General features: G+C 36.1%; 1 protein-coding gene across 4 annotated transcripts in view; it reads left to right on the forward strand.

Moving 5' to 3' along the window:
* Positions 1-9,087: 9,087 nt before the first annotated feature.
* Positions 9,088-21,552, forward strand: part of LOC111047809 (atypical protein kinase C) — a 224,044-nt gene continuing 211,579 nt past the window's right edge. The window contains exon 1 of one of the 4 annotated variants that reach the window (XM_039445058.1): positions 9,088-9,664. In XM_039445058.1, the coding sequence (XP_039300992.1) occupies positions 9,217-9,664 (448 nt within the window). In that variant the 5' untranslated portion in view covers positions 9,088-9,216. The remainder of the gene's footprint in view (positions 9,665-21,552) is intronic. The other 3 variants (XM_039445052.1, XM_039445043.1, XM_039445035.1) reach the window with 3 other exon arrangements.

The following is a 21,552-nucleotide window of genomic DNA, read 5'->3' on the forward strand; positions in this document are numbered from 1 at the left end:
AAACTTATAGTCAATCCACTTTGTAATTTTATCAGTTGTAATCATATCAATATTTCCTATCAATCATATATCTATTTATACATATCACATAGCTTTGTACTTATAGATTTATCCAGGATTATTATTAAAACATCAACCATTTCAAAATTCAAGTACATTCGTATAATTTTTCTTTCATTTCTCTAGATATTTGCTTATATACTGAAGTGTGGTACTCAACCTAGATTTTCACTATTTCTATAAATTTAGAAAAGGACCAGCTTTGCCTGAAAGCATTTCGATCATCAGCAGAGTTTCACTTGTGGATGATTGGATGGAAACAATATTCTGTATTTTATGGGGCTATGTTTTAAGAGAGAATAAATATTTTATGTGCACTTCAATAGTTTACATGAACTATAAGATCACGTTAATTGATACACTTCTTAATCCAAATTTGGAGTGTTCTCAATCCCCCTCAGAGTTTAGAGGTTTGTTTTAAAGGCACAGGTTTGGTGAACTGCCACAAATCGCTGATAGAAACCTAGTTACATTGCACTCAGTGTGTGTGTGCCCTGGTTGAGGCAATCACATTAGCAGCAAGCAGCCCTGGCCATGATTGTCATTGTTCAATTATGTGATCTGTTCTCCGTACACTTCATGACAATTCTAATGGCTAACCAGGATAATATGTAGATTATCATTTGGCAGCGGTAGCCTTGTCTATTGATTGCTTGTCTGTGCCAGGAGCTTCACCCTACTTGGAGTGTCTCACATGTCTAAGAGACGATTTGCTTTTGCAGGTTAACCAGTCTTCATTGTTGCACGTAAACAAGTTATTCGGGTAGACCATATTCTGATGTTTTATAATCATGTAATTCATATTCAAAACTATTATGAATAACAGGCTCACACAGGTCGATTCATATGGATATTTTCTTATTTTATCATAAGTTATTATATGAATAATTTCTATTTATTATCACTCAGAACAATAATATCCCAAAAGTGAATTACCTGTTTAGGAAACTAATTAAATAATTTTTAAACAAAAGCATAGCTGTGATCTCTTTCACATTTCAAAAAAATTGATTATTATTATCATTATTATTATTATTATTATTATTATTATTATTATTATTATTATTATTATTATTATTATTATTATTATTATGGGTGTTATGAGTATTTAATATGACGTTATAATTATTGATCTTTTCGATTGACAATTATTTTCTTTGAACAACCTATGTACTTTTCTTACCTCATAGATTCTTGATTCTGATTTGCAATTCCCAATTGATTTGAAATTTCAACTTTTACGTTCTATTACAATTACTACGTTCTTTATTGGCTTTAGTGACGTTACTCATTGCTGATGAAACGAAATTTTTAACTTTGACATATAATTCAGATAAATATATTGATTTATCTCCTTTTATGTTTCAGGTAAGCCTATACAGTTAGTAAAATCGATTCTTGGATGAGTAAGTACCTTCCCAATTACTTGGAAAATGAAATCTTTAATCTAGATTCTTCATATCTCATTCAAAATCTTAAACAATACCAATTCATTTTACAATACTATTTACAGTATTATTTCCTCCTATTTTCATAGATTCTCTACTCTTGTAATGCTCTCACAAGCATTCTCTCTCACGAAATATCTATTTAGATAATATTTAATGAATCAATGATAGATTTCCACAATATCGTGTATCGAAGCAGGAAAATGATATTTTCTTGGCTCGTGTCACGGGCAAGAACACTCACTTATAATAAGCATGCACATGATTCAATCTCACTTCTTTTCGGAGAATTTGTTGTAACATTGAAGTATTCTTATATCCACTGCAAGCCTTGAAGGTGATCTCGGAAAGCAGTATGATGAAGAAGGAAAATTGTAGAGAAAAATCAGTTCTGATTCTATTACTTGTAAGAGCTTTGCTGATAAAAACAACCCTTTCCCTCTCGACAGTAACTAACCTATAATCCAATCAGCATTCTGTACGTATCTTCGATTTTCATCTTTGGGCATTCTTATGATGACAATATCGAGTGAAAATAAAATAGAGATCCAGCGTTCTACAGACATTCGCCTCTCTGTGTAGTGGCGCGCTCCGCTGAATTCTAAACAACCACAAATAATACACAAAGACACTATAGAGACGACAACGTCTATGATGAGTATGGACCTTTCTCCAGCGACTCAACACTGGATTCTCTCTCTCTCTCTATTCCTTTCTCTCACACACTCTCCTGGATATATTTTCAAGTGATCGCTCGTGCGAGTGCGCTGGTTCGCCCATAGAACACCGATGAAATATTGTTGCTACCCTGTGGCCGTATTTTCCTCGAATATTCGCGTCTCTATATTTCTCTATTCAAATTTTCTCTCGGTGGAAGGAATAATACACCACCTCGCCTCTTCCAGTCGAATGTGAACAGGAAAAGAGCAAATAAAAATTTGCGATTCATCATCATAAAATGTTTTCCAATTTTACGATGGAGTGCTCTCTTTCTTCCCGAAAAGAAATGAAGTGACACCAACAAGGGAATTGCTCTCTTTTCAGACTGATGCTTCATAATATCATATTTCGGGTATACAATTCTCATATTCGCGCTCTATGCAGTATAGTGATTTTGTATTCAAAAGTGTTGGAGACACTAGTTATTTACTGCAACAAAACATTATTATAATGAGTTAATATGTCATTGCTTGTCAAAATGGGTTACTGAAACTGAAATTAACACTGACTTACTAAATGTGTATTGTGATGTGTATATATCCGATTTGTATACATTGAAATGTATGACGTTCAAGGCTTCAATGTTCATAAAAATATGTATTGTTCCAATCAATACTTGAATCCGTATTGTTTTTTTCTAGGTGAATACTATGCTAGATGACATTAATACAATGCTTTAATAGATAATTATTACCCCTAAAGTAGAGTTCAGAGATGCAGAATCATGAGCATAAGTAGTGATACTGACTCGGTTGGGATAATAGTTTTGTGTTTCGGCGAAGGTGCAAGGTGTAGTTGTACTATGGAGAGTAAGAGAAGGGAGATAAGGAGGAAGTAGAAGGAAAATGTGAAGGAAAAATATGAATCTTCAATTCATATCACATATTCACATTCAATGAATGTAGAAGCAATAGGTTCAATAATAATTATTTAAAAAATTATCCAATTATCCAAAAGAGACCTCAATATGATAACTAGGCTATTCCGTTACTAAAAGAACTAATAATTCAAATTTTATTAAATCAAAGAATAGAAATACCTCTCATTGTTCTTATCATCAATTGGTCATCACGTACAATTCAAAGAATTTGATATAGTTGATCATTATCCATCAGAGTTACATTCCTCTTATACCAGTTCTCACAATTTTAATCAAAATGAGTCATGACAAAAACTACAAATAAGAACCTTCTCATTCACAAAACAAAGACATGATCAATTGTGGTTTAAAAATCGCACATAGATTAGTCAGCACGAGTTGACACGAAGTGGTGAGGGGAATTTCGATTGCATTGGGCCATGAGTGATGTGCGGTGGTATGTACAGGAAACAGGAAGAAGCTGCAGATGGAGACAATGGAGCAAAGCTCTCTGTCACTGTTTTAGGAGGAGTCTCTCTCGCTCTCACTCAGTCTGCAATCCAAATAGTCGCCCATGCATTATATTCATACAAATATATATGTATAGTTCATAATGCTGCATTTATTCACGTAGTTCTATGACTATACCTCGCCAATAAAGTTTGTTGGTGTTGGGATGTTGACGATAACTTTCTATAGAATGTGGAACGTGCGATGCGATGTAGTCATCCAGGTACAGACTTGTGCTGCTGCTGCATCTCTTCTACATCGACCAACATGCAAATACCCTCTTAATTTTCGAAACTGTTGTCACCGACACTGTTCCACCGCCAACAATGTCATTAATCTGAGACTGAGCTGCAAGTACAGTGCACCCATTCACTTGGCAATCGATTAAGGAATTCTGCTTCGATTAATCGTGCTATTCATTCACATCAATCAACAGTTTTCGCCTTCCCCCTACCATATGTTAGGAATGACTCTATATCTTTGTCTTCTTGTTGAAATTCCTGAGCTTTTCAATGGAACTCTGGATTATTAAAGAATTTAGAATAAGTAGGGCATATCAACATACTTCAATATGTGTCTGCTAAAACTCCTCGTTATCGACATATTATGTGACAATTAATAGTATTTGATATTTCGAATTTACGTATGGTTTTAATTTATGTATTTCAATTATGGTTTAGTTTAATGTATTCTCAACCCATTTCTCACTATAGGTTTCTGTGACTATTAAATTTATTGATTCCCAGTAAAGTTTCTGCGGCTATTATTATTAAACACACTATGTGAGTATTATTACTACAGAATGCATAGGTGCTATGGTCTTGAATAAACTTTCAACTTTGTAAAATCTCACCTTTCATCTCGGCAATGAAACAATTTTGTATATTATAAATTTCCAATTTTATAATTGCTTAAAGTTGTGGTTGAGGTATCACACATATTTCGGGAAATGTTTTAGACATTTTAAATTTCCAATATTTTATAATGTCTAAAACATATCCATAAATTCGTGTGATACTAACCCGTGTGATGTCGCATAGTTTGGGCTGGAAGATTCTCTTCTACTAATTATGTTAGAACAGATACTACAGTCCGTATTAATCAGCGAACAATTTTTCCTGTATATCGGACTAGTCAAAAATCCATTTGTCCTGTGACCGACTCAGCATCGATCAATTCCTGAAGTATCTAATTAATAATTGTTCACAATACTAAGTATCTGATGTTTCCAAGAATGAATGCTAAAAATTGTAATTGAACAGTCACATTGTGATTGGATATTATGCCAGTTCTCGATTCATGGAATTTTATAAATTAGCCATTCATTCACTTCGATTTCTAGGACTTGATTGCTCAAAGATCTAGCGCTAAATTACTATTAATCAACACGTTAGAACCAACACTCAATGATTAATCAACACTCAATGAGTGTTTTATCCAGTTGTGGATTATAGTTGATATAGCTGTTTTTCAATCACATACTATTTCCCCCGTGAATTCTAATCAATCGTCGTCAAGCGTGCGAATCAGGTTGGTCAGGTGTACAAATAAATAGATTACTCAGTTTCCCAATGGAATCCAATTTCAATGAGTTGTGCAGGCTTCACTAATGCAATAGCCGGTGCATCAAACGAACGTATTGCAGGCAAACAGGCAAATTTCATGAATGAGTCCTCACAAATTCCTTTTTAGTTTATTAACACTGAATCAATGATGAGTGTCAATGATACTTTGACATTCTAACTAATCTGAGCCTAGTTGACAAATCAATCTACCCTTATTGTTGACAAACGATTGATTGACTCCCTTTTTATCCACGAAACCTGAATTCTCATGAATGCTTTAGTTGAAACTGTTCGAAAAACCAATCCAGTACAAATCAACCATTCACCAAACAAGCTGGTGCAGTCAGTCAGTCATGATCAAATTCTGGCCTGTGAAAAACCAGAGCTCTGATTGAGTGAAATTTAGGTTTCAGTGCAGTTGACTTCATTTGCTAATTAACAATCCGTACATATTATAGTCTGCCAATTGCCTGAATTTTCGATCTGTTACTTTTCAACAAAAAATCAATTAATGGTGAAGTATTTTTAGAAGTGAGCGATCCTAGTAAGATCCTACTAATATTTTTTGTTTGTCCGTTGGGATGAGAAAAATCCTAATTTATCTAAAGGCTATCTAAAATCCAACCATTTCATCCGGGGTCAGTAATTCAATGTCATCAAACAATAACTAATTTTGTTATTCAATTAAATTTATAAGATATTTTTAGTGTTCAGTAATTATAGAAGTTAGAAGTATTCCAAACATGAAACGCAGATAGTCATCACCAATAATGTGGACTCTGGAGGATTCGTAATTTCCTGCAAAATCAAGAATCAATGTTATGTTTCAAAGGTTAGGGTCATGTGCAGTTTAGGAAAGAGCAGTTTAGGTTGGGGCTTTAGATTAGGTTAACAAATTATTTCTTATTGGATAATTCAAAGTTTCTAAGAAAAAACTAGGGTAAACTATAGTAGACAGAGGCATGGTGTCTTTATAAGCTTTGTATAAGGCAAATAGTACACTGTATGTTGTATGTACTTGTTACATACTTTGACCACATTAAGTTCCTTATTAATCTGATAGATAATATTTTAAATTATCAGTTTTTGCAAATTATATGTACTAACGACTTATTTTTTATTATTATAATTTGGGAGCCTGACTATTATAAGTAGCCTAATCACAGTTTTGCATCTATCATAATAAAAGAGGTTACTACACATTTACTTTGAAAACACTGCGGCTTTTCCTCTCTTATTTCGTACATAGTGCAACGGTGGTGGTTCTCTTTGTTCATCCAATTTTTCCCATTGATCCATTGAAAACGCCAATAGGTCCTAACAGGTTATTTGTAAGCTCCACGTGAGTGCCAAGAAAAAACGAATACTGAGTGCTGATTCGTTGAAGCTGCTGAGTAGTTCACTATTCTCATTCAGCCTTTATGAGCGGATCATTCCAGCTCAGTGTTAATTCTTGGCGAAAGCAATCTGTTTTTAGGAAATGGAGCTTTCATGAGCAGCGAGCGGCTAAAGCTTTCCGCCCCGGTGCGTGATGCCCGGCTATTTACGGTTCTTATGTCGAATACACTTTGGAAGAAATGCCAATCAATATACGTACTCGCAACCACTTCTCTTTCTTTGGCTCATGACAGCTTAATTTAGAGAGAAACTTTTCAAATCATTTGAAGAATTAACGCCTTAATGGAGTTTTTCTCTCTGGGGTTTAAACTTTTCTGTCTAATTGAATCGTTGGAGTGCGGGTACGTGGTGGATGTCCAAAGAGGGTTCCATTAGTTGCCTACTGAAACTTCCTGAATCAGAACATTTCTTGAAGATTAGGTTTAGATTTTGATCAACTGGCCGAAATGAGAAATTATATGTTTTTTTAAAATATAATCTTCCACGATTTCATAGCATCTTTTGGCATAATCTAGATTAATTTTCAAGAAAAATTTTTATGTCTGGCGTTAATATTGTGAATTGCTATTGTTATCGTATGCCATATTGGCATATGAAAATGAGGATTTCTCTATGTTGTTGCTGATGATACAGCTCTAGTTTTTTCCGGTTCTACGTGGAAAGAAACAAAACTTCTAACAGAATCAGGTCTCACAGCAGTTTAGTCATGGCTTGATCTGCACACGCTCACTTTAAATACAAGAAAAAGCGTATATATGACTTTCTCGCGTACAATAAACTCCATCCCTGCGGAAATGTTAAATGGTGGAATTAAAATTCATTCGTTTGACTGTGCTGAAAGGAGTAGTCCGTCAGACTCAGATTTTGTTGTTAGGGACTGTATATGTCAATCACTGACAAACGTGAGAGAAGATAAAAATCTAGGTGTTTTAATAGATCAACATCTGAAGTGGAATGCACATATTGATAAGATGTGTAAAAAAATGAAGTATATTGTTCACAAATTCTACAGATCGAGCAGTGTTGGAGATTTAAAGTTATTGATGATGCTTATGCCCAATCCATATTTCAGTATGGTATAAGGGTTTGGGGGGGGTGCCTTAGACCTTAGACACTCATTTCAATAAAATAGGTGTGATTCAGGGTTACATACTAAAAGCTGCTCTCAAAAGGCCGAGACGATATCCCAGTCACTTACTTTATGAAGAGTTCCCGGTTCTGACAGTGAGACAACTCTATACAAAAAGTTTAATACTTTATATCAATAGATCCAAAAATACTTTCACTCCATACTTTCCAGCTTACAATTTCAGATCGCCATCAAATTACCGTGTTTCCAGGACAGACCTAATAGTATGCCGTAGACAGTTCCCCTATGTAGTAAATAAATTGATTAACCTGTTACCCGAAAATTTAATTTTAGATAGCATCACTAAATCAAATACAAAAAAATAATTGATTGGATTAAATCAACAAATGTTTTTCACCTAATTCACAACACAATTTGATTTTTTTTCTCTAGTATTGCCATCAAACTTACATACAGTATATATATTTGTGTTTTCCCCACTTTCACCTTGATTTAATTGTATACTTATAATATTATAGTTAAGCTTACCTTGTTGAATCAAAGTTTTCCTATTGGAAGTAATAGTATCGTTTTCTGTTTTGGTACTCGTCACCGGCACTCAAACTGTGGTTTTGCTGGTTTCGCCGAATTAGTATATTATTATGTTGAAAAAATTATACTTCTTATTCTAAAATATTACTTTTTGTAATCTGTATTCATTTGTGAATATTTTTTGTAAGGCAATAAATTTGATTTGATTTGATTTGTTCAGTAATTCAAAATTATTTAAAATATATGTCGTGATTTATGCAGGTCGAAAACTATCGCTGGAGATACTAATTTTTCAAAACTGAATTGAGCTGATTAATTCCAATTGTGTTGACGTTTTACTATTGTTGAAAAAATGTATAAGCTTTAATATATTCAGCTACTTATTTCTTGGGTTATTCCAAGCACATTAACTCAGTTGATAGTACATCCATAAAAATACTTAAGATAAGTGGAAGGTCATGTAGAGAGATTGATATTCTCTATAAAAAGAGAGAATAATCAGTGTTTGGAGCAGATCTTGATTTATCACAGACTACTTGCTTCAATGAACGAATTAATGATGTCTTGATGCTGATCAGGAACAATAAATGAAAAACAAGTGAAGAAAACTAGCAAACTTGCCTAAACTTGCGTGAGCATCAGCTGACAGTGCAGCAAACTGAAGTGAAATCAATTGAATGGATATGAGTGAGTGAGAGGGTGGCTGTTGAACGTGGTTCGTGCACACAACTTGACAACAAAATATAAATATATTTGTGTTGCGCCTGGTATAATTAACTGACCTTGCCTAAAGCAAGCGGGCGTTGAGGGTGTGAGGGCTGAGAGGAAATGAGGTCAGTTTTGCCAGCCGGGGAAATTCGGGACTGGGCGGGTGGCAGCCCTGCAGAGCCGCCTGCACGGGGTGGGTCGTTCTCCACTCGTCACTCGTCAGCCGTGTTTCGAGCAGAGTGCAGCTCCGTGCAGTTGGAACATTGCAGCCAGTTACACCTAGTTTGTCCAGTGTTAGCGCAGTGAATGCACAGTCGACAGTCGTAGATGGCGTGGGGCTACTGGAGTGCCACCACCGTGCCAGACCGCGGGCGGTCGCCGCGACGCCAAGCCGCCCCCACCCCGACGCCGCCCAGTCCGCCACCTCCGGTCGCTTCCAGCCACCAGGGCGAGCCGTCCGGTCCACCCGAACCCGAAGAGTACGCGCCGCCTCCGCCGCCCCTCTCCCGGCGCCCGTCGCTCGTTGACATTGAGTTCTCGGGGCCTGGAGGCGCCCTAGCGCTGGTGCTATGCGGCAATCCGCCCCGACCTGGCGTGAACTCGCTGCCTCGGGGCATGGCGGGGCCCGCCGGCCTCTCGGCCTCCACCTCCACCACCATCCTGAGGCACGAGTGCTTCCTGCACCAGTCGTCCGCCCTCGTGCATCACCATCAGTGTCGCGTTCACGATCTGTCCGGATCCGAGGACGAGGACCCAGAACCTGGATACGCATCAGGTATGATCCACACTATTATTATACTATACTCTTATTACATGCGTGAAACTGCGGACAATATTCACCATCTATGTTTAAACAGTGATTGATCAGCTGTACGTCCGGAATGTAACATATTGTAATAGATACGACAATGGTGTCTTCATGTTTGATGTGAACCTAGTTTAGCGTTAAACGTAGAAGGTGCATATGGATGTGTGGAAACATAAAATTGTTTGGAAACGAGGCTGGTTATGAGTTGAGTCTTCTAATACTGCATAATATCAGAGCTATGTGATTTGACAAGAGATACTAGATGAAACGCTCACCGTAAATAAATGAAGGGATATCACTTTCTTACATAGGTCTAGTTCATTAGAAATTGTGATAACATAGGTTCGACGGTTTCTTGAAAACGTATAGCCCACCTCTCAATCACTTGAAATAGTATATTTCAATAAACGTTTATACAAATGCATATATTCATTCATGCTTTTTCTATACATTATATAGTTTCATTATGTCTCCCATGCTGCTTTTCATGAAATATCAATGACAGAAATACTTCCTAGCTAGAGTACTAACACTGTTGAAAACTGAAGAATTAGGCTAGGCGCACACAAGTTAGTCAAGACAAGACATGATCAGACAAGTTAAGTCACAATACTTCACATTGTTTCTTATGACGCAACTCACACTGATTAGTCATTGCGATTAGACATGTCTTCATAAGCAACAACTATATGTGAAGTATTGTGACTAAACGTGTCTAGTAATGACTAAACGGTGTACGCCCACCCTAAGGGTCACGAATATTAAATTTCAATGACCCTTGTTTGTGATGGAAGAATGTTGAATAATTTTACATTTAGTGATGTTAATCCAAAAATGTTTTACTGATTTCCCATTAATAGAAAAATTGTTCAATATCCATAATTTATTTGTAATAATATATCAATATTATTCATTTGTTCATCTTGCAATTCATCAAGAATACCATACTGTATTGTTTTTGTACTAGAAACTGGGCTGGGTTACTAGCATATGGCTGATTAGCTCAATATTGCCAAATTACCTTTCAAATTGATTTGAAATCAATAATATAACTCTTTTGAGAGTTGATAATCATCGAAAGACTAGGCTAATAAGAACAAAATGTAGGGTCGTCACAAACATGAACGAATAATGATGTAAGATTGTATTAGAGTCTGCTTTTTGGAATTCATAGCCTGAGATAACTCATCTGCCTATGTTCTACCAAATGATTAGTGTATTGTTTCATTATTTGTGTATTCCAATATCAATATTTTATTATTGTCATGGTATAGTTTCCTCCTTGTCCAAATTCATTGCAACACGAATGTTCAAATTGTTTTGAAAAGCAAGATCTGGGTTCACATTTTGAACATAGAAGGTTCAATTGATGTATCATACTTTGTTAACGATTCAGCGAAGTATTTTCAGCAATATACTAGTGTTGCACTAAAAAGAAGAATAGAAAATGAGCCTATGACCGTACATTATAATAAGCTGCTGCCTTAAAATCAAATTAAATCTGAATTAAATCAAAATCAAATTATTTGTCCCAAAACATGATTACAATGGCAATGGTTATAAACGAAACAAATTACAATGTCTAACCAACCAGCTCCATTCGTATTGATTCAGGGAGCCGCGAATGCTCAGAAGGGGATCGAGATCTGAAACTTGGAACGAAATCTACAATAGTTTAAAGAAAGGGAGAAACGAGAATATATGTGAAATTCATATTACTTTCAAACTCAAAACTGCAGCTAGATGATTTAGGGTTGAGTTGAGAATGTCGGATTAGAAAGAAGTGGCTAGGAAAGTAGGAGTAAGTAGGCTAAGTAAAGGAAGAAACTGCGTTCCAAATTGAAATAGTTTGTGTTGAAGTTCGTGGTTGGTTGTGGTTTATTATGCAGTTGTGGTGAGGGATGGGAAGTAACCCACTTTGCGAGAAATGAGAAGAAAGATGGAGAACAAATTAGAATGAATGAGATAGAAAGATGGATGTGCAGCATCTACCCTCTGTGTACTAAAAGGGTAATGAATGGAAAGCGAAGAAGGCATTGGAACTTGAGTAGTTGGAGGCAGCATAAAATTTGCAAACTCTGCCTGCTTTACAGTCACAAGTAGGAAATTTATATTCATCCACTTTACTGTAGTGTACAGTGAGAAACTGTAGTAGTTCAATTGTATAACTGTACAGACAGGAGGAATGTAGAAAAGATTGGCAAATTTCTTTACTATTAACAAGGCAATAAACAATATGATCAGAACTGAACGATTGAGTGAATATTGAACGTCAAACTTTATTAAATGATGATTGTTGATGACTTGTCATCTAAAAATTGTAGAGAAAAACAGACAAGAGGAATATTGAAATGAATGGCAAAACTCTCCACTAAAAAGAAAACAATAAACAATATAATCTGAACTGAACGATGGAGTGTGTAATAAACGTGGAACTCAATTAAAGAATGATTGTTGATGATATTTCATCCAATCTAAATTCAATTATGTAATCTTGTTTGAATTGAAATTTCAAATTTAATATAAATTTAAATTAAATTTTTGAATTTATAAACTCTTCCATTGCTTCCCCCTTTTTTACATGTACAGTAGATCCCTGAAAAGCAGATGGAAATGAGAGAGATGTTTTGAGCATTTGCAAGAGATTGAACCAGATTATACTGAATAAAGCTCCCTTTGAGAATATATTGATAAGAGTAATGGTTATTACGCACATTATATCTTGTACACTCAATTTTAATGAAATTTGATGCTGTAACATAACCTACAATGTTGGTTCTGAGCGGTAAATATGAAATGTGATGTTAGCTGGATAAAATGCACACAAAATGTTGAAGCTGTACATGAATTACATGGCAAACTCCTATTATAGATGATAGGAGCAATAATGTAATATATGTTGATGAAAATGGGATGTTGAGTGAAGAGCTCTAGTAACACGAGTTCACTAATGATAGCTAATTTCAATTTCAAAGGTTGTTAGTTCTGTTCGACATAATAGGCTTTCGGAACCATCTAATGCACAGCGCAGATATCACATCACATCCAATTTCAGTGCATCAAAGTGAGTGTGGATGTTTTTAGTGCAGAACTTATCTAGAAACTCAGCCCGTCATTGGTGGGCCGATAAATGGGTTGTCAGAGCAGGATGAGATTTCAATGGGCGGGCTTAGCTAAGGGGTCATTCAGTAATAATAAGCCATGGGGTCTGACAGGCAACCAATGCTACATGCATGGCCGCTTCTTCTGCTAAAACAGTTCACATAATAATTGCTAAGTCAGCCGTTGAATATTCATGCGATTAGCGCACAAAATGTACGATGCGTGTGGTTTGAAACAAAGTTCATCGCACACTGCTACTGGTGATGTCAATCATCACCACATTTCAATTTTTATAAACATTAGCTTTTATTTCATATTCAAATTACCCGCCATTTTCCGACCATAGTTTGATCTCGTTATTGTTCCTCCCTTCACTCTCGCCACCCTTGACGCGAGCCTTCATCCTACGCTCGTCTGCGTATAACTTAATTAATAATCCTTTTCTTCGTGGAAAAACAGTCGAATCGCCTCGTGTCTCGCGCTTTTTCAGAACGCGCTGTTTTTCTTGTGTAATTGAATTTGCACACGATTTTGCCGGGTCAAATATTGACTCAGAGCATCCGTCTCTGTTGAGCTGAATATTATTAGAGTGGAGGCGGCCGACCTGCCTCTCAAAATTCAATCTTTATTCAAATTGAAAAGTTGTTTTTCAGCTGCTGTCGACTTTTATAGAATTATCGAAGTCAGCTCGCAGCAACTTGCTTCCATAAATTCGAATTACCATCAATTGTTACCAATGGCATGGAAGTTATCTACCTGCGAATTCAGTTTTTGTATGGTCAGATAAAAACGGAAATTGGGAAAATGCTGAGTAATCAAACAAATCCTCCTGCTTATATTGAAGGATGTGATTCTTTACATCCTCAACTTATCCTCACTCTTCATATTTTCCAATCTTGGCTGACTTTTATAATTTCAAAAAAAATTAATCAAATTGGATTTAATAAACATTCTTATTTTCTATTGTTGTTTACCCGTTTCCTCATTTTGCACTGAATTATAGAAGTTTCCTCTACTAATTCACTTTTTCTACTCGTTTTCTCTAATTTTCTACTAAATTATCCACTTTTCCTAACACTCTGTACTTTTCTAGTACTACATATTTACCAGTGGCTACTCTAGTATCTTGAAGAAATGTCTTTCAAATACCCCAGAATAATCGAAATAGACTCAGCAATCATGGTAAAAGTAAAGTCCCTTTCCAATTGTGATTTTTCATTAGGACTAATGAAACTGGAAGGCTAGAATCCTCATGGAATTAACATATTATTTCAATTAGTTTTATCATGAAGGACGGCATAATGCATTCACGCACAGGTATCAGCTTAGCTAAGCTGCGCTATGGAACTGTCTATCCCTGAAATTAGACCCATATTTCTATGATTATATTCATGAACGCTCTTATTTTTCTTGAACCATATACACCCCAATCTTTTATCACGATAGTTTCAAATTTTTGACCGAATGTAATGAGGTCTATGTTTCAACTCCGATTTTCTTTTGTCTGTCTGTATGTATGTAACGCAATTACGGCCAAACGCGTTGATAGAATTCTATGAGATTTGGCAGAAATATTCCTTTTTCAACTGCGCGTTGATGTATACCAAAGGTTTTTTGAAATTATGCATTTTAAGGATAATATAAAAAGAGAATGAATTCCTCCATACTCCTATATCACTATATACATCGTCTACTCTGAAGATAGGATTAATCAGACTATAGAATTATTCATAATCAATCAGTTGACAAGTGAATTACACAGATGTCTGGAAAAGCTGTGTCTATTTCTATAAGGTTTATAGTTTCAATCAAAGACTTTAAAGAGGTATGCATCTTTAAGGTCTTTGGTTTCAATATTTTGTTTTGCAGTCATGGTATTATTATGCTTGCCCATCAGTATCAATATTCTCACATTTGAAAAAAAAAATTTAATAGGTGATTGAAAATAATCAAATGAACTAGATAATGCTGAAGAAATTATAATATTTTTGATTGTAAAAAATTAATTTTTATCAGATGGAAAGATTATCACGGAACTGGATGAATCATATCATATGGAATACAAATTCAAACGTGAACTGAGTTTGTTAACATTTCAAACAGGTGTCATCAGATACTTTTGGATGAGAAAACTGCGTGAGGTCTACTGTTCACAGAACTACTAGTAACCCACCTGGAAACACCATTCCATTGAAATAGTCGTTCTCTTCAACAATTCATGAGCCTGCCCCCACAAATAACGGCGATAAGATAGTGATGTCCTGCGCCGTAAAATACTTTATTTATGATTGAATCATGGTGTACTAAACTTGACCATTTCTTGGATTACTGCTGATGTGAAGCGCACATTATTCTGGAATAAGTGTCAGCCAATGATAGCCGGGAAGGAATTGGGCCGCAGGCCTCAAGAATGAACGATTATTGGCCGTGTGTTGGTTGCGAGCGCGCAATAAATGTTTTAGTGATGATGTTGCGGGCTGCGCACGCTTGCTCGCATTAAATTTTCTATTCCATTAGAACATAGAGCCGGCGATGGCATTGCGGCTGAGCGCTCAACTTTAATGCAAAGACTGCATGTTTGTGACAGAGAGGGAGGCCAACGACAAAGAACGCAACGAAAACATCACCGTTCGGCGGTGAACTGCAAACTGCAAAGCGGGCTTTGTCGATTCTCTCGTCTCGTGTTCAGCAACCCTTGAAGCGATGAGCTCCAAAGGCGGCAGTCTTGTTTGCTCGCAAGCGTCTCGAATTTTCTTCGCACATGCCTTCTGCCTATTTGCCTCTAATGGTGAATATTGCCGGAAGCCATCGACAAACAAGTTCGACTGCATCTGAATGACTGGCTGTCAGAGGTCTTGAGAGTTGAGGTGTGCGATGCAAAGCGAGAAGTGCTAAAGGTAAAAAGTAGCTGAAAGTGGGTTTTTGAGGACTTGGAAGAGAGGTGACAGGAGTTGGAGGGGTAATTCTCAGTGATTGGCTGAAACAGGAGAATGGAATAATGGAAAACTCAGTTCCGAGAATCCTTCAGAAAAGTAATAATCTTTTCTCATTTCTCAAAATAAATCCTTTTTTACAGAAATTGAAAATGTCAAAATGTTGTTAATATTAGTAGTAAGAGAAAGTTTTTCCCTGAATTGAAAATACTCTTCTTTTGTTAGCTTTATATCTAAAATTAACTCGATGAAAAGTTATTTTTGCTGTGGCAGATGCTCTTCTGCTAATACTTTGCCTTGGGTAAATCCTGGAATTGTGTGAAGATTATCGAAGCTATTATTCCAGATGAGTCATGTTGTTTGTAGTTCCCATTCATTACTTCTCATGTCTAATCCCTGGAAAGACTCATCCCTAGATGAGTTTATGAATTCAAATTTACAGTGGGAATCGCAGTTCAAACACAAATATCAGTGTAAATGAATGTGTTAAATTTCGTATATCATATGCTTTCGTATATTTCGTATATGCTTTTGTTAAAGGATAGTAAGAAAGGAAAATAGTAATAATAGCGGTAAATAGGTTGACTTGGAAATCTATATATATATATATATAAAAGCGAAATGGCAATCACTCACTGACTGACTGACTGACTCACTCACTCACTCACTCGCAGAACTAAAAATCTACCGGACCAAAAACGTTAAAATTTGGTAGGTATCTTTAGTTGGCCCCTTTAGAGGCGCACTAAGAAATCTTTTGGCAATATTTTAACTCTAAGGGTGGTTTTTAAGGGTTTAAAGTTCGTCTTTTAGCATGTATATTCTTCTTATTCCAATCTCAGTACCTCTTCGAAACAGTTGTTAATTGGTAACTAAATTAATAATTTTGTCAGGTTGGCATTAAGTTGAGTTGACTTTGTTAGGTTGGCACCAAGTTGAAGATTGAAATGCATTTATCGCGGAAAAATTGATTGGGCACTGCTACTTCAATCACAGGTATTCCTAGGAATATTATATCGCGAGATATGGCGAGCGAAGCGAGCCCGCTGATCTCATTTTTTACGGGGGTAAAAAATATGGCGAGCGAAGCGAGCCTGATGGCTAGTAGTTTCATATAATCTTAATTCCAATTGTATTTTTATTCACAATCATAAGAGAAAAAATACCTGCTTATTGAAGTTCAAATTCAAATTTTATTACGAAAAAAACAAAATGTGTCCACAGAGATTTTGGAATCAAACCTTTATTACAGTCTCATCCTAAAATTTCATACATTATATACTCTACCATTTACATCTGGAACAAATAGAAATATAAATAGATACACTTGAGAACCTCATCTTTTTGGCACAGAATCTTCATGTATGAGGGGTTCTTGTTTGGAGTGGAGTGTAGATAAAGTAGACCTAACAGGCGCACGCGCACACCCAACCACAGATCCAATTATTTCCTAGAGCTAAAATATTTCAAAGATCGAAATAGAGCTCTTTTACTTTTCCTCTACCGACCACGACAGTGTTGCCACATTCCTCATTCTTCAATCGCGGCGTTGTCGGACTTCTTCCCATGTTAATCTTATGGGTTTATTTTTACTCCCTTGGGAGTAAAAGTGATCACTTTTCCCGCTGGGAATTATTTTTAGTCCCATGGGAGGAAAAGTAGTACTTTAGTATTCGATTCCAGGGTGTAAAATGAGACTTTTGATAGTAGGTGGAGGAAAAGTTATTTTTGCTGTGGCAGATGCTCTTCTGCTAATACTTTGCCTTGGTTGAATCCTGGAATTGTGTGAAGATTATCGAAGCTATTATTCCAGATGAGTCATGTTGTTTGTAGTTCCCATTCATTACTCTTCATGTCTAATCCCTGGAAAGACTCATCCCTAGATGAGTTCATGAATTCAAATTTACAGAGGGAATCTTAGTTCATATACGAATGTCAGTGTAAATGAATGTGTTGAATTTCGTATATCATAATGCTTTTGTTAAAGGATAGTAAAAAAGGAAAATAGTAATAATAGCGGTAAATGGGTTGACTTGGAAATAGCTTCGTTTTATTTTGATTTGAATTGTATTTCTATTCAAAATCATAAGAGGAAAAATTCCCAATTATTGAACTTCAAATTAAAATTTTATTGGGAAAAAATACATAAAATGTGTCCACAGAGATTTTGAAATCAAACCTTCATCACAGTGTCATCCTAAAATTTTATACATTATATACTCTACTATTTACATTTGGCACATATAGAAAGATAAATAGATACACTTAGTCTCATCCCAAAAATTTATACATTATATACTCTACTATTCACATCTGGCACAAATATAAATATAAATAGATACACTTGAGAACCTCATCTTTTTGGCACGGAATCTTCATGTATGAGGGGCTCTTGTTTGGAGTGTAGATGAATAGTAGACCTAACAGGCGCACGCGCACACCCAACCACAGATCCAATTATTCATGGCAGCATTTTCCATCCAGTGCACTGCCATCCGAACAATATCCATCCATCATCGCCACAGCCACAGCCTCGTGCCACAAGCATTCCTCATTCCTCATTTCTCACTCCTCACTTCCGCAAGCCTGCAAACAGATAGATGGACTGATACCATCTTCCTGCCCCTTCAACACAACTCCACTTCGCATAATATGTGTAACACTTCTTGGCACCGACCTTCCTGTTATTGGATTGTGCTCCTCCAGATAGTTTGAATGCATTTTCGAATGCTCAAGTCTTTTCAGAAGTTATTAATAGGTCTCAAGGTGAGTACAGACTTATGCTCCACGAACACGTGCATTTCGCTTTTCATCAGCTGATGCTTTGCTTATCTGTATCTGTATCTTATTGTTTGTGTACTTATACAAATAAGCTGAACATCAGTAGATGAAAAACGAAGAGCGCGTGTTCGTGGCGCATAAGTGTGTACATAATTTCTCATGAAGGATAAGCATGACCTCGATTTGGGATGTTAGAGAGCATTGAGAACGGCATAGTATTTTGCAAAGCCTGTTATGCTTTCTCGAAATAAGAAGATTCAACATTATTGTATAAGTTGATGATAAATCATGTTAAATTCGAATGAAGAATCGTATCAAGGTAAAATAGAGATCAAGTTCCTAGTATATTCAAATTCCAACCTATACCAGTCGAGTTCATTTATTGGAGAAAATTCATACGCAGAAATCAGTATCGATCCGAAATGTTCATATCAGCTCTGACATCATCACGATTTCACATAAAAATGCAGTGGAAAGACATTGATCAAATTCAATCGCGCACATTAAAATGAATTAAACTCATCTCTTATTATTTTGATGAATAGCTTCAACTTTAACACAGATCACGTAGACGTGAACAGCTAGCAGTTTTTGGTCAATTCGTTATTAAAATACCGCAGGTTATACGGTGATATTTATGGAGGAATCTTTCCTTATCTATAGTATGCATCCAATTCTCTTATAACTAGGCAATAAATTGAACCCTCAGGTACAGCTCATAAATGTTCAATAATGGATTATGTTCCCTGATTGTTCTTTATTGAGTGTATCTTGTCGATAAAAGAACGCGATGGAGTGATAAGTTTTCGGCTATTTATCATTACTCGCGTTAGTCGATTCCATTATTCTATAATGAGGCTCATTTGCATTAATAATGTTTGTGTTTTACAATGTAAAAGTAATGAATTTTGATTTTTCCCTTTCATAACCAATAGACTCGGTAAATTATTAGGCCTATTGTATGACTTGAAGGTGGAAGCTGGGAGTTATCTTCTTCTTCTTGTGGTTCCTATCCTTTCGGATGTTGGCAACCAGCATGGCAAGCCTAATTTTGTCCACAGCCATGCGAAAGAGTTCAGCTGATGTTTTTCCCGTCCACTTTCTAAGGTTATGCAGCCAAGATATTCTTCTCCTTCCAGGACCTCTTTTTCCATAGATTTTTCCTTGGACGATTGTCTGGAGTAAAAAGTACCTGGAGTCGTTCCTCATGATGTGGCCCAAATATTGCAGTTTTCGGATCTTGATAGTGTTCATAATTTCCCTTTGTTTATCCATTCTTCTTAGTACCTCTTCATTAGTGACATGTTCAGTCCAAGATATCCTATATATTATCTATATAGATATATCCCATATGGGAGTTATGAATATCCTTTATATTCTTCAAAAATGTTTTGGTTTTTGGCCATTATTCTTCAAGGTCTGAAAGATCGACGCTAGTAGTTGAAGCCTCAGCTACTAGTAGTGAGTCTTGGGGATCTAACCTTATATGATAGTGAACATCTTGTTATCTCAATTTCCTTTCAATTGTTTATCATATTCACTTCATTTCCCTTCCTCATTCCCAAATGTCTTTTCAATTCTTCAATTTTCGAGTCTGTTTTATTGACGTGATTTTCAATTGAAAAATCTTGGTATTCCCGGTTCTCCGACAACAGATTCAAAGAATTTGAGTTTTGAGTGAATTGCAATTTCTCCAACTACCGGAGACAGGAAGAGTAGATGGGAAGAGAAGAAGAATCTAGGCGATTATAGAGAATCACATGTGAAGTGGCCGGGCAAGAAGAGCGCAAGTAGAATATAAATATTTGAGTTGCCCCACTTAGGTTCCGGCTGTGAACGCGGAAAGGGTGGATTTGTGATGAATGCATGAAGCGCACTGCTGGAAATAGGAAGAGAACCAGCGGAAAAGAAGAGAGCAAAGTGCTTGCACACACGCGAGTAGACGCGAGACACTCGGCTGCAAGCTCGGTTCAGTTTGGACTTGAGTGCAAGCCCACACAATTCAGACCAACTTTCTTGCTCGATAGACCAACTTGTATTCTTGCTACCCAACTGTCAATGAACGTCTGCCACTTTTGAACGTTTCCTGGGCATTATCACACTTCCATTGAATCCAACTGCAAAAGTAATATAAGAACAGCTCTCTTTTCTCTACCTTATTGATTTACTACACGAAGGGAAAGTCTTCCATAACTGATGAGTCTTCCATTATGGATAATATTATTGAGCTGGAAAGTCTCGAAGTGAGCTTACAGACTGGGAGTTACTGTCCAACTTGCCTAACTTTCAGTGTGCCTTCGAGCTGTACTCGAGGATTCCAAATATCCATTTGTCAATGAACGTTTGTCACTTATAAATTCGTCTCAAGATTATCAGTTCTCTTCCCTTCGAAGAGTCACTTCATTTCATTTGCAGTGTCGGATGTTTCAGTGGGAAATAAAATGTTTCCTCTCAATATCCATTTTTCCAATCATCATTTAAAAAATGTATTGTCTTTTCTTTTCATTCAAAAAAAGTTTTAATCTGTTTTTGGAATTAGAATATCACAATTCACAAAATTCATAACGTATCTGGATGGTTTCCATTCATATCTGCGCTTTGATTGCAATAGATTTACTTTCAATCCAATTTTAGAGGAGAATCGACCGACTGGAAATCAAAATCATTTTAGCTGGCTTCTCATAATTTTACATTAAAATGAATATCAATTTGTCGAGAGGTACAAGGAATGAGAACCGAATTATTCGGTTTGAAATGAACAAGACACTGTATCATTGTAATTAATTTAGACGGCAGAAATCTGTCCTAACAGATAACCTCCAGACCGGAGTATTATAGCTTCAATAACAGATATTATTAAAGTGACGTCTATCCAATTTCAGAGGAGAATCGACCGACTATTAGAATCATTTTAGCTGGCTTCTCGTAAACGTCAAGGCTTGTCAGAAGATAAATTTTACATCAATTTCTGAAGAATCACAAGGAATGTGATTCGAATTGTTAGTTTGAAATGAGCAAGACACTATATCATTCGAATTA

Source organism: Nilaparvata lugens, chromosome 1, assembly GCF_014356525.2.
Source record: "Nilaparvata lugens isolate BPH chromosome 1, ASM1435652v1, whole genome shotgun sequence".
In the NCBI taxonomy this organism is placed as follows: Eukaryota; Metazoa; Arthropoda; class Insecta; order Hemiptera; family Delphacidae; genus Nilaparvata; species Nilaparvata lugens.